Raw genomic sequence first — 13,534 nt, forward strand, 5'->3', positions numbered from 1 at the left:
TCTCTCCGTGAAGCGCCGGTAAGTGGACGCTTATGTCATGAGCAACAGCTGGCTGACAGCTTCAGATGCCTACAACCCCTTCTCTGAAAGGGCTGTTTCTTTGAGAAGTGTGCCCCCTGGGGTCCCTTCCCCTCCTGACTGGATTTGGCTTTGATCCTGGAGCAGGTGGACTGCTCATTCTTCAGGGTCCTCTCATTAAAATACCAGCTGGCATCGAAATGCTGTAAAGACGTGAATGCCTGGGAGTTGGAGGCGGTTCTTGTTAAGGAGTGCTTGAAATCCTCCATTGCATGTTGCTAATGAACACAGCTGAGGTGAGGAGAAAGTTCACACCTTGTGGAACTAAACTTGGGAAAGTTTGGTCTCAACTATCCAGGGAGGGAACCCATGACCAGGCACGAGCTCCTTTTTGCCGTGATTTGAATATACTATAGCATGTGGACAGACAAATGGATGACTTGCTCTTTGACTGACTATAAGAATATCTATGATAGTCTTAAAAACAAATCGGAGTGGGGCGGGAGAGATGGCTCAGAGGTTAAGAGCACTGACTGCTCTTCCAGAGGTCCTGAGTTCAATTCCCAGCAACCACATGGTGGCTCACCATCTACAATGTGATCTGATGCCCTCTTCTGGCCTGCCGGTGTACATGCAGACAGAGCACTATATGCATAATAATAAATAAAACTTAAAAACAAAAACAAAAACAAATCGGATAAGTGACCCAAGTGCCCATGAAAACAAAGCCAACTTTGGTGAATCCATCCCTAGCTATATTGTCTGCATATTTCCTGCTTTTAAAATTGTGCAGAGTTGGCCCTTTTGGGTGACAACTGGAATTCCTGTGACTCTTTGAACATATTTAGGGGGGCCCTTAATAGTGATAAGGATATATGTGTATGCACAGGAACGGTTTTGTCCTTAGTGTGATCTCAGCACACACACAGGCAGGTGAACACTTAGAAGGTATGGCTCTCTTGAGGTCTGGAAGGTCTCCTCATGAACGGGGAGCAGCTCTTGACACGAGAGCTTTGACCCAGGGAATTCTTTTGTAGAAAGCTGTCTCTTGAAGTGGCTTTGGTTTCTCTGATTCTTGTGGCAGGCTTTCTTTTTAAGAGCTATAGAGTGATATAAGGGTATATTGATTTCCATTAAGGGCTGTGGTGCTTAGAAATCCCTCTCTCTCTCTTGTGCATGTATGTGTGTGAGCAACATGTGAAATGGGATCTGTTTTTATATAGCAATATTTCAAATTGGGGGATCCAGAGAAGGACGAATTTTACATAGGGGTCTAGATACGCATGTATGCATGTGCAGTGCAGTCATTCATGAAGCAGTACCCTCGTGTTTGCAGTGTGTGTGTGTGTGTGTGTGTGTGTGTGTGTGTGTGTGTGTGTATGTGTTTGCAGGGGGTTGAGTGTACCTGTGCGTACACGTGGACGTCAGAGGCCAAACTCTGGTGCCATTCTTAAGGTGCTGTCCACCTTTTGGGTCTTTTGTTGGCCCGGGTTATGCTAGTTTGCCTGCAAGACCAAGGACCAAGGACCAAGCCGTCCTATCCAGGGTTGAAAGTACAAGCATGCGTCACCATGCCAAGTTTTTATTGGATCCTGGCTGGGGAACAAATTGGTGTCCTCATGTTTTCATGGGAAATCCTTTGCCAGCTGAGCCATCTTCGCAGCGCTTGTTGGAGTCTGATAATTATTCAACGGCATTAAAAATAGTGGTCATCATGTCCCCTGGGTAGGGAGGCCTGGTGACACTCAAAGGAAGGATAGCAGGCTACTAAGAAGAGACTTGAAACCCTATGAGCATATACAGGGGGAGGAGGTCCCCTTCAGTCACAGTCATAGGGGAGGGGAGTAAGGGGAAAATGGGAGGGAGGGAGGAATGGGAGGATACAAGGGATGGGATAACTATTGAGATGTAATATGAATAAATTAATAAACTATATTTAAAAAATAGTGGTCATAATCTATTAAACGTAATCCCATGACCTTTTCATGTGTCATGACTTGCCTTCAAAACCCAGTACCGGGATTGTGCAGCAAGCAGCGCTCTCTCTGGTGGAAAGTACACAAAAAAGATTTCAAACTTTCCAAACTAGTCCAAAAAAAACAAAAAACAAAAAACAAAAAAAACCGGGGTTGAAAGGAGTGTGTTTAGAGAAGGAGATGCAAAGAGCCTGAGAATCACTTGTGTCAAGAGTCCCCAGGAAGTGATGCCACTGTCCTTCTCTCCGCAGCTTGACCACATACTATCTCCGCCACCCATGCAGTCTCGGAAATGCAGCAACCCAGATGTGGCCTGCGGCCTCGGGAAGTCACTGAAGTACAAGAGGCAGCTGAGTGAGGATGGGAGGCAGCTGCGGAGAGGGAGCCTGGGAGGGGCCCTCACTGGTGAGTCAGGGTGGCGGGGCGCTTCACTTACAGGGTTCCCTACAGCCTTGGAGATCTCGTGTGAAAGGCCGCCTGCAGACCCTTTTGGAGAGTCTTATTTACTCCAGAAAGCAGTTTAAATTAAGAACTTTGAGCAGTAAACTTTATGGGATATAGTTTATATACAATGACCTGGTCATATTTTGTATAGACACAGATGCATTTGGGAAAATTTATATTTTGGCGTAACTACCAGCATGATCAAAACAGACACACACATACACACACAGATGCACACAGATGCACACAGACAGACAGATACATACAGAGAGACACATACATACACAGACACACACAGCGAGAAACACACACACAGCGAGACACACACACAATGGGACACACACACACACACACACACACACACACACACACACACACACCACACACACACACACACACACACACACACATACACACTCCTTATCCCACGGGAACTGCAGAACTGCTGTCAGTTCCTGCAAATGAGATTGATCCTAAGTGTTTTGTGTGAACAGGGCCACACAGTCTATGTGTTGTTACTCAGCACCCATTTTAACGAAACATGCATATTATTGTTATCAATAGCGAGTGTTCTGAGAAGCTGACAAGATGCCTAAATCTAAACACTTTATGCCAACAGTAGATGAACAAAATAATCGGTGTGCCTCTTCGCCAACCTGTGGTGTGGCCAGTCTTTGTGAGTTTGGTCATTTTCGTTGTCCTAGGATGCTGTTTGTCTTTCGTGTTTTCTGTTAGCTTCCTGTTACTCTTAACAGAAACCTGTGATAATTGAATTACAAAAAGAGAAGGTTTCGTTGGGCTTTACTGCTTTAGTAAGCCTGGTAGGCTTTGCTGCTTTAGGACTGTCACCTGCTGACTGGAAGCACACAGAGGCACGAGAGTGACCATCTTATGGTGTGAGTAAAGAGAGAAAGATAGGGGAGCTGGCTCCCACATGCCACTTCAAGACCGTGGACCCAGTGACTTGCCTGCAGACCTCCTGCTGGACCTTACCCCTTCAAGCCTCGGTGCTTCCCAATAGCACCATCCTGGATCCAGTTGGCTAACTGATTAGCAGCAATTCCATTTTTAAACTGTACGTAAAGGGGGCATCTAGGACATTCTCAGCATCAGTGCTTTGTGCTGGAGGTGAAACTTTTGCCAGTTACCCTGATGTGGTCATTCTGTGTTCTGTGCACTCACTGAAAGCTACCCCAGGGCTCGGGTGTAGCTCAGTGATAGGCCACTTGCCTAGGCATTCGTGAGCCCTAGCTTTGAACCCAGAACCACATAAGGAGAGAAAGTAAGAAAGATGGAGAAGAAAATGAGGAAAAGCATATTGTAGTCTGTATAATTATGGGTCCATTGAAAATAAAAGTATCTAAAAAAAAAAAAAGACAAAGTGGCAATGAAAATGGTCCATCTAAAACTGAAGGGTTTTCAAATCTAAGAAGCCCCACGTATAACTTCTATTTATATTATATAAATATCTTATATATTTATTTATATATATAAAAAACCTTTAGTTGTATGTATAACTTTTATTACAGCCAAATCAGGACTGGTTAAAGAACAAAAAAATGTTACAAAAAACTTGCCATTTAAACTTTCATGCAAAACTCAAATATAATGCACTACAGATTAGTTTTTTTTTCCTGTTTCATCTTAGTGATTCTTTTCTTCTAAACATAAATATTTTAAAGGAGCATTATTGGTTTTAAGCCCGAAAAGAAGTTTTGTCTTGTCTGCCAGTTCATAAATGGTCTGGAAAATACTTTGAATTATGTTTTTTATTTTCAAATTATGGGCTTTGACTTTCTGGAAATGGAATTTCTGAGGAACAGAAATACTGCTGCCACATAGTCAGTAAAGCTGGAGCAGTTGGCCCAGAGAGGCACACTGCTGGAATAGAGGGAGGGTGATCCAGGCCCAGGGAAGGATAGCCTTAAAAGTAAAAAAGAAAGAAAGAAAGAAAGACAGACAGACAGACAGAAAGGAAAGGCCTGCAGATCTAATGAGATAGCTCAGTCAGTAAAGTGCCTGCTATGCGAGCTATGAGGCACTAAGTTTGAATTCCACCCATGTAAAAGCAGAGTGTAGAAGTTTTCATCTATATTCCCAGTACTGAGGGACAGCCCTGGGGCGCTCTGCCCAGCTTGTCCAGCGGACTCTGGCAACTTCTGGTTCAGTATGAGTCCCCATCTTAACATTAAGGTGGGGAGCAAAACAGATGTCACTACTGTTAGCCTCTGACCCATTACTCATACACACACACACACACACACACATATCCCACGTATGTATGTATATACACTTGCATACATCCACATGACACATGCATATTATGCACATACATATACTCACACACATCACACCTGCGTATGTATATACACTTGCATACATCCACATAACACATGCATATTATGCACATACATATACTCACACACATCACACCTGCATATGTATATATACTTGCATACATCCACATGGCACATGCATATTATACAAACAAACATATATGCATATGTACACAAACACCACTTGTGTATGTATATACACTTGCACACATCCACATGACACATGCATATTATGCACACACATACATCCACATGTACACACACACTAGTGTGTATGTATACACACTTGCACACATCCACATGACACATGCATATTATACAGACACATGCATGCACATGTACACACACACGCGCGCACACACACACACACACACACACACACACACACACACACACAAACCTATACCTTACATGCATGCATATCATGCATGCATGTTCTAAAGGCTCTGGGAGGTAGAGGCAAGCAGGCTTGAGTTCAAGGTCAGCCTGGACTATGTATGGAGATCCTGTCTCAAAATCTGTAACAGGCTGCTCTTCCCTGAGCGAACAGCCAGTGTTTGCACAGGAGTTCAGCTGATGCTTGCCTGCTGCCTGATAGGACCGCGCTCACCTCCCCTTGTCGATGTAGACCGCCTTTGTAGATGGTACAGCCCAGAGTCCTCAGTCTAACTAATCCTTAACGGGCAGGGAGGAAAGTGAAACCCTGATGGTTAAGGTTCGCCCCTGCTTGTTCATTTTAATTAGGAAGCTGATTTTACTTGAACTGTTTCTGACAGCTGGGTGGTAGTTTTCACCTTTTCTCACTTAAGTAGTTTATTAAAAAGCTTTGAAACGATGCAGAATCTCGCAGCGTATGATTTGCAGCGTGGGGTTTGGCGTTTAGCTTTATGAGAATGAATGCGTGCACCTGGCTGCCATTTCTTCCTCTTAGCACTCTATCAAGGCTAGCCACGTACAATTTGGTTGCTGTACAGCTATTTTGAGTGGTTAAATCTTAGGTGAGAAAGTCAGACCCCACTCTGCATTCAGCTGTGGAGAATGTCCTGTCCATTGGCTAGATCTGGCTATGGGTTCGAAGTTTACTGCATATATTGTCCTCTGGTGCCCCATATTTGACCACGTCCCCTGGATGGGGAGGCCTGGTGGCGTTCAGAGGAAGGATAGCAGGCTACCAAGAAGAGACTTGATACCCTATGAGCATATACAGGGGGGAGGAGGTCCCCCTCAGTCACAGTCACAGGAGAAGGGAGTAAAGGGAAAATGGGAGGGAGGGAGGAATGGGAGGATACAAGGGATGGGATAACAATTGAGATGTAATATAAATAAATTAATAAAATATAGTTTTAAAAATCTTAGGTGAGATAATTTTTTAAAAAGTTTAGTCATCCTTAGAAGATTTTTAAACAATCACTGAACATAAGCCTATCTTGGAAAATAGGTCCTTGAAAGTTGGGATGTTGGGGACTAGGGAAAGCATTGGGAACACATACTTAGCTAAGCTGAGGATTTAATGAAGAAACATGTGCGAGCACTTAGCCCAGCAGTGGGAGCTATTAGCATTGTCTGTGAAGTAACTGAATTGGGGGGCTTTGAAGCTGGTGGCAAAAGTAAGCTCACCGAGCTTGGCTCTGATGGATTCGCCTTTTTGCTTTTTAAAATCTGTTTGTTTTTTGAGGCAGCCTCACAGAGTAGCCTGGGCAAGCCCGAAACATACTGTATAGGGTGGACTAGCATTGAGTTCATGGGAATCTTGCCTCAGCCTCCTGAACACTAGGAGTATAGGACTTGTTATAAAATTATGGGATTGTAGGATTCTGTCTGCTTGGTGCTGTGCCTGCAGAGGTATCAGGTGCTGGCTAAGGGAAGACCCCAAGGTCTCTGATTCTAAACAAACAATAGTTTTAGGCAACAGTAACCATGTGACCTCAGTTTGCAATCAGAAAGCTGGTTTCACCACCAGAATCTTGTGCCTGATCTTCCCCACTGCTTGGCTTTGTTTCCGCTTCAGGATCTTTGGTTTGGTAGTGTTGTACCTACAGTGATGAGCTGCCAGGTGTGAGGTGGAGAAAGAAGGACCAGAAATTCAGAGTCTCCCACCTGGACTCCTTCTTGTCGAAAACCAAACTAAAATCGAAGAGTTTGTGAAGGCTTAGCTCGAACATTTTTACTGCCCAATTATAAGTTTTAAAAATGTCACTAAGCCTTTAAAAGCTTTTCTAGATGACAGTCTGTGACCTGTTCATTTATTTATCCCTAATGATATCTAATATTAAAGTCTTCTTCCTGTATGGCAAGACCAGTTTCTGCAAATTACGTTTATTAATTTGTTTAGCCCATAAGACAGGGAAGCACCCATCCTTGTTTTACAGATGGGTAAACTGAGGCATGGCATGGTTCTTGTAAACAAGAGAGCCAGGAATTATGGCCAGGCAGGCACACAGCCACTATGAAGCTATTTAGCATAGCAGGTACCCAGCAGGTTTTAAATAAACTTTAAATTCCTGCAGGATTAATTACAGTGAATTTTAGATAGGGGAATCTTTCCCTACTTGGAATCTGGGGATGTAACTCAATATGTAGGGCTCCCAGTCCTTTAATTAAAGTAAATTAAATCTAAGCAATTAATGCATATTAAAAAAAACTTTAAATTCATACATTTGTTAGCCCAGCAATTCTATTTCTGGGAATTCATTACAAGCAAACGGTCATGAATATGGGTGGAGAATTAGCACTAGTAATTTTTGGAGCAGTACTATTTATAATAATTAAAATTACATGTCATCTAAATATCTGCCAAGAGGATATTGATTAAACATATTATAGAATATATACAGAGTGGAAAACAATTGTAAACATTGGAAATCATGTTGTAAAAAATAAATTTGAACACTGAAAGAGGTTCATAATATTTAATGCGAAATCCTGTTGCTGAGTGCTCTCGAACTACTACATGCTTGGTAAGGCTTCCTATAATTATAATTAAACAATTGAATATTTGATAAGGGGGAAAGAAAACTACTGTGCTAAAGATTTTTTTTCCCCAAACTGGCTTGATGATTAAGCAGACTCCCTTCTTACATAGGTATGTCAAGAGTAACTCTGTTTTTTTGTTTGTTTTTTGTTTGTTTGTTTGTTTGTTTATACCCTGCAATTCAATCCGTGGGGAAATTATTTTTCCCTCCAAGTTTTTTGTTGTTGTCATTGTTCATTTGTATCATTCGGTGATCTGTGTCAGCAGCATTAATTCTGTGACTCTCAGAATGCTAATTGGCAGACAGCTATCAGTTTCTTGTTTACATGGCCCAGGGTCTTCCATGAGGCTTGCTTCCAGGGTTCACTAACCTGCCCTTTCTCCGTTGCCTCTCAGCTCGTCAGCTACACAGTGTGATAGAGTCAGAAGCAGAGTCAGAGAAGTGAAGTCCATCCTTACCAACGTATTTCAGACATTTTGTAAGCACTGTGTTGCCACTTTTCCATTGGCCAGAACAAACCAAGCTGTGGAAGCACACTCCATCATGGCTGCTGCGCAAGGGTACAGAGTACAATGCTAAGAACTTAAGGCCGTTTGGACCAGTAGCTCAGTCTACCATCCTTAGCTTCTGCCTTTTAAAGCAGTCCTCTATAATAAAAGTATCTACTTCTGAATTATAAAAGTATGTGTTCAAATAGATAACTCAGAGAATACAAACCTCAAACCATCAGAATAGATAAATCAGGAGGTCCATAATTTTACCGTGAATTTGAATTAATGATAGCCATGTTTGATATTGCGAATTTCTTTTTCTTCCCAAACTAAAGACCCAAATCACCAAGTGTATCAGGTTAAAGAGAGGGAAACATACATAGCCGGCTTGCTGATTTTATTTTCTCGGCGCTGACATTTAAACAGTAGACCCAGAGCTTACTATGCCTATCATGTTCTGACTCTTTTTTTTTTTTAAAGCTAATGTTTTCTGTCTTCATGGCCCACTGCTTGCTAAATAGATAGAAGCACGTGTAAACAGTGACTGAGCCTCGGAGCCCCCTGATGAGGCAGGGCAGCAGTGTTCTGATCATTGTACAGACCCTTCAGTCTAGGCAAAGATACACAGTATTGTGCCTGGCGTTCAGACTTCAGGATCTTGGAATCCTGCCTTCCGGGTACACAGATGGGGCCCCCCCCCTCAACTCCACAGCCTGCATCCCCTGGTTGTGATGTTTGTATTGTGCCTCAACAGTTAGAAGGAAAGCTCCTTTGCCTTAGGGAGTCACTCCTGTTTTCTAAAGGATATTTGGGTTCTTTAGAATATAAAGGAAAACAGTATCGGTGGTGTCCCATAGACTGTATAGGAATGCAATGTGCGCAGAGCACTAATGGATTAACTTGTAGACAGTATTGAATGGGATTTCTAAAACTGTTAGAATGATCTTTAACACTGGGGAAAATGGAAAAGTTTTGCCTGCCTGCCTGTCTACCTCTCTGTCTTATTTTTATAGTGCTTCAAGCATGCTAAGCAAGTGCTGTACCCCTGAGTCAAGCTCCCAGCCCTACCCTAGTGCATTTTAAACATCTTACTTGAAGAACGAAAAGGAAAAACAGCACGATCCCAAGAAACATGCTTTCCTTCTGAAATTAGCTTGGAGGCCATCATGTTGGAGTGAGTGAATCTGTGGTCACTCGTTGGGTTTCTTAGCTTAGTCGGTAAATCTGAAAATCATCAAATTAAAGCTCCATAGAGCTGGGCATGGTGGTGCACTCCTGTAATCTCAACACTCCGGGAGGCAGAGGCAGGTGAGTCTCTGTGAGTTTGAGGCCAGTGTGGTCTACAAAATGAATCCAGGATAGCCAAGGCTATGCAGAGACCCTGCCTCGAAAACAAAACGAATAAAAGCTCCATGCAATTTAGTAATTATTCACTTGAACTCAATGCCTCTGTCCTGTATGGTCTAATTCTCTCCTCTTTTATTGACTGTGAAGAACGCCTATGTAAGAATGCTGTTAAAGTGACCCTATACAGCTAAGCCAAAAATAGCATTTTATTTCTTACACGTGTAATTGTTGAGGGGAAATGTTTCGGGCTAGGCTGCTCCCTTTGTGTCCCTTTACATGTCCACACTCCACCCTCTGGGCAGGCTCTTTACTGGCCTTTAGCTGGAAGGAGAGGAGAGACCCAGGCTGGCCCAGATGTCCTCCTGTCTGTCTGTATGCTTTGGGCAAGATCTGTCATCTAAGCACAGGTCACCCTAAGGTGGCTGCTGCTGTTGCAGCATGCTAGGAAACATGGTCCTGCCGTCATATAGCTTAGAGTCCAGGCACACATAGGCAAGGGAGGGTGGCGCTCACCATGTTGAAGAGTTCATGGAGACGTAGACTTCAGTAAGGCCATAGGGACATGAATTCGGTTTGAAGAGCTCATGGCACATGTTATGCTGATAAGCCCAGTGGGATTGTGGAGTCGCAGAAATGAGAGAACCATCGTTTTGAAGAAAGCATACTAGACGGTGTCAGATAAGCAAGTAAAGCAGAGGAGAGGAGCAGGCCACTGGAGTTGACAGTGTAGTGACTGGGTAGCCTGGGCAAGAGCAAGAAAATGCAGGCAAGCACTGGGTGGCGTAGGTGAAGAGGAAACCATCAACAATTTAGAGGAAGCAGTCCTTTGCATAGACAATGGTATCCATAGCTTTTGAGAAGCCGTGCTGTGAAAGGTGTGATGACATCAGGGGCAGGAGAGAGAGGCCTCTTGGGAGGTGTAGGGGATAACTTTTTTTTTCTTGGTTTATTTCCTTTGGCCCACTCATCATAGAAAGTTTTTTTCTATGATCTTGATGGAGATGTGGTCTATGCTATTGACCTAGCATTCTTCTCTCTCATCTATTCCTAAAATCTGAAGCTTTGATCTTTTCCTGGTGTCCACATTTTCTGCATATTATTTTTCCTTTTTTTATTTTTTTATTTTTTATTTTTTGCTTCCTTTGTTTCGTTCCTCTACTTAGTCTCTGAGTCCTGATATTCTGTCTTTGGCTTGATTCATTCTACTTGGAAAGCTTTCCCTTGAGTTTTCAAGTCAGGTTATTGAGTTTTTCAATTCCACGTAGAGTTGTTTTCAGTGTTTCTATCTCTTTATTGAATTCTGTCTTCAATCCCCGGTTGTCTTTATCATTTTCATTTTGTGTTGCACTGAATGTCACTCAGACCTTTGTTCTGTCTTTAAGTTAATCGAGCTGGGTTGATAGTGAGTGAGTGAGTGTGCGTGTGTGTGTGTGTGTGTGCGTGCGTGCGTGCGTGCGTGCGTGCGTGTGTGTGTGTGTTCACTAAACTCCTTGAATTCTTTGATGAAGTGCATGGTTGTCCTTCTTAAATTTTGTGTTTTGGAACTGTCTAGGTAATTCTCATTGACAAACATTTCTTTAGGACTGCTGGATTTCAGGAAAATACCTTGATCTTTCATATTGTTTGTATTTTTGTAATGGTATCTGGATATGTGGGCAAGAACTTGTTTTTGTTAGTTCTGGGTCTGAGCAGGTTATGGCAGAGCACAACTTCATTCAGCCTGAAGGTTAGATACGGCTCAGGGGACTGGGCTGGCTTGTCACATATGGGTCCTGGTACAAGCCTGGAGTTCAGGCACAGATCTGGGTGTTGGAGAGGGTGGATAGAAGGGAGGATTTGGGTAGTCTTTTTCAGCTACATCCTTGTGCGAAATATGCAATGCTTGGATGGGTAGAAGGGATGAATATGGAGCCTGGAGGGCCTGTAGGTTGTTTGGGAGCCATGGCCTACCCAGAGCCTGGATGGGGTCAGTATCCACAGGTATAGCTGTACCAAGCCAAGGAACTGGTTGTGGGACCCAGGTCAATCTGGATATTGGGAAGGTTGTGCGACTAGGAGGGTCATGTAGGATCATCCAGTTAGACTCTGTCACAACATGTACAAGACCTGGCTGGGCAGAGAGGTGGTTTGCGGTCAGCAAGAAGTTTAATTTTTAATGTCTATTTCATTATTGCTGGGTTTTTTTTTTTAAGAATATGTTTGCTATTTTTAAGAAACGATCAAAGCATTTTGATATGTTTCAAGGTTCATTGTACTGAGACCTGGGAGGATGTTAGAAGGGTTGTCTGGCAGCTGAGGAGAGAAGACTGTGAAATGGTTGGGAAGGAACGGAAAGGGAGTCTGAATATGGGAGTTCTTAGAAGCATTGAGAACCCTCGTACAGCCTAAGGCCTGTCTTTCTGTTCGATAAGGTCGAGGCTCCAGGGGGATGAATCTTTTGGGAGTGTTAATCCCACCGAAGGCACCTAAGAGCCCCAGCCAAGGGTGCGTGATAGGGAAAGTAGAGCTGAGCTGTGATGGAAATGGGACAAAGTCTTAGGGTCAATGGTGGCATTCTGCAGGGATTGGTCCATAGCTGGTGGCATCTTGTCAAGGAGCCTGAGGTATGACGGAAGTTCGGTGGTGTTGGGCAGTGGCACATGGGCTGAGTTTCATACAGAAAGTCTTTGAAATATGGTTCTTTTGAAGTTTGGTATATTTTGAAACTTGTGAGGGGCGATGAAGTCTTTGTGGTGGTCTTGGATATTCTGAGTTTGGGTTCTTTCCCTTTTGGCCTGTGGTGGTGTTGGGAGAGAAGGACAAAAGCCAGGTCCACATATAACTCACATTTACAGTTTTATTGACTCGATGCATTTGCTTCTACTTGCTTTTCTGTTTCTTACAAAGTCTTTCTGTGGAAAGCTCATGACCAAGGGCAGGAATTCTTTTAAGTTGGTCTGCTGTCCCTTTGTAGATCTTACAAAATTGTCTTGTCCATCAGCAAGACATTATGAAATGCTGGGCGTGGTGGTGCATGCCTCTGATCCTAGCACTCAGGAGGTGAGGCAGACAGATCTCTGTGAGTTCATGTAAAAGTTATTTTTCTAAAACTGTTTTTATTTTTTGTTTGTTTGGTTGGTTTTAAAGATAGGGTTTCTCTATGTAGCCTTGGCTGTCCTGGACTTGCATTGTAGACCAAGCTGGCCTCGAACTCACAGGGATCCACCTGCCTCTGCCTCCCAAGTGCAGGGATTAAAGACATGCACCATGTGTTTGTTTCTCCTAGGTTCCCTCTTAACCTGGTTATCACACAATTAAATGAGACTCCATTATTTTATGTTAACAAGTCTAACAGCATAAAATCTGAGCAGTAATTAAACTATTCTTAACCCTCTAAGCTACTTTGGCTTTCATCTGAGATGCTTGCACTTTGTAGCTTTTCTGCTCCAGCATCTCTCTTCCTGTCTCCTGGACCTCTGCTCCTGCCTGATTCCCCTACTTCCTCTAATAACTCCTCCTCCCCTGGCTGGCAGGAAGTCCAGTCCTTACCTATTCTCTTCCCTGCTCAACAGGTGGCTGTAAATTGCTTTATTGACATTTCAGGGGATAACTGGGGAGCAGTGTCTACACAACATTGAGACAGGAGAGTCTCAGAACAAAGATTACAACCAGATATGGGGGAGAGGTACAGAAATCAGCGTTTGAATTACACAATAACCTCATGCCTGCAAGTTCAAGGCCAGCCTAGTCTACAAAGTAAGTCCAGAATAGTCAGGGCTATTTATTTATTACACAGTGAAACCTTCTCTCAAAAAAAACAAAAACCAAAAACAAACAAACAAACAAAAAAGATACTTATTAGGAGAATATGGAGCTGGAGAGTATCTGTGCTTATTCTGGGAAATCACCAGGTCATCTAGAGATCTAGAGGCAACTGCATCAGCATCTTTGTCTTGGTCAAAGCACCCAGT

General features: G+C 43.2%; 1 protein-coding gene across 10 annotated transcripts in view; it reads left to right on the plus strand.

Annotated features, from left to right (window-relative positions):
- MAST4 (microtubule associated serine/threonine kinase family member 4) overlaps window positions 1-13,534 on the plus strand; it is a 617,295-nt gene that overhangs the window by 175,629 nt on the left and 428,132 nt on the right. For 8 of the 10 annotated variants that reach the window (XM_084800734.1, XM_084800722.1, XM_084800737.1 and 5 more), the window contains exon 2: window positions 2,246-2,399. In XM_084800734.1, coding sequence (XP_084656860.1) covers window positions 2,246-2,399 — 154 coding nt within the window. Of the gene's footprint in view, window positions 1-2,245; window positions 2,400-8,192; window positions 8,307-9,250; window positions 9,412-13,534 lie in introns of those variants that run through there. The other 2 variants (XM_084800741.1, XM_084800740.1) reach the window with 1 other exon arrangement.

The sequence above is a fragment of the Acomys minous genome, assembly GCF_964271855.1.
Source record: "Acomys minous genome assembly, chromosome: 11".
Lineage (NCBI taxonomy): Eukaryota > Metazoa > Chordata > Mammalia > Rodentia > Muridae > Acomys > Acomys minous.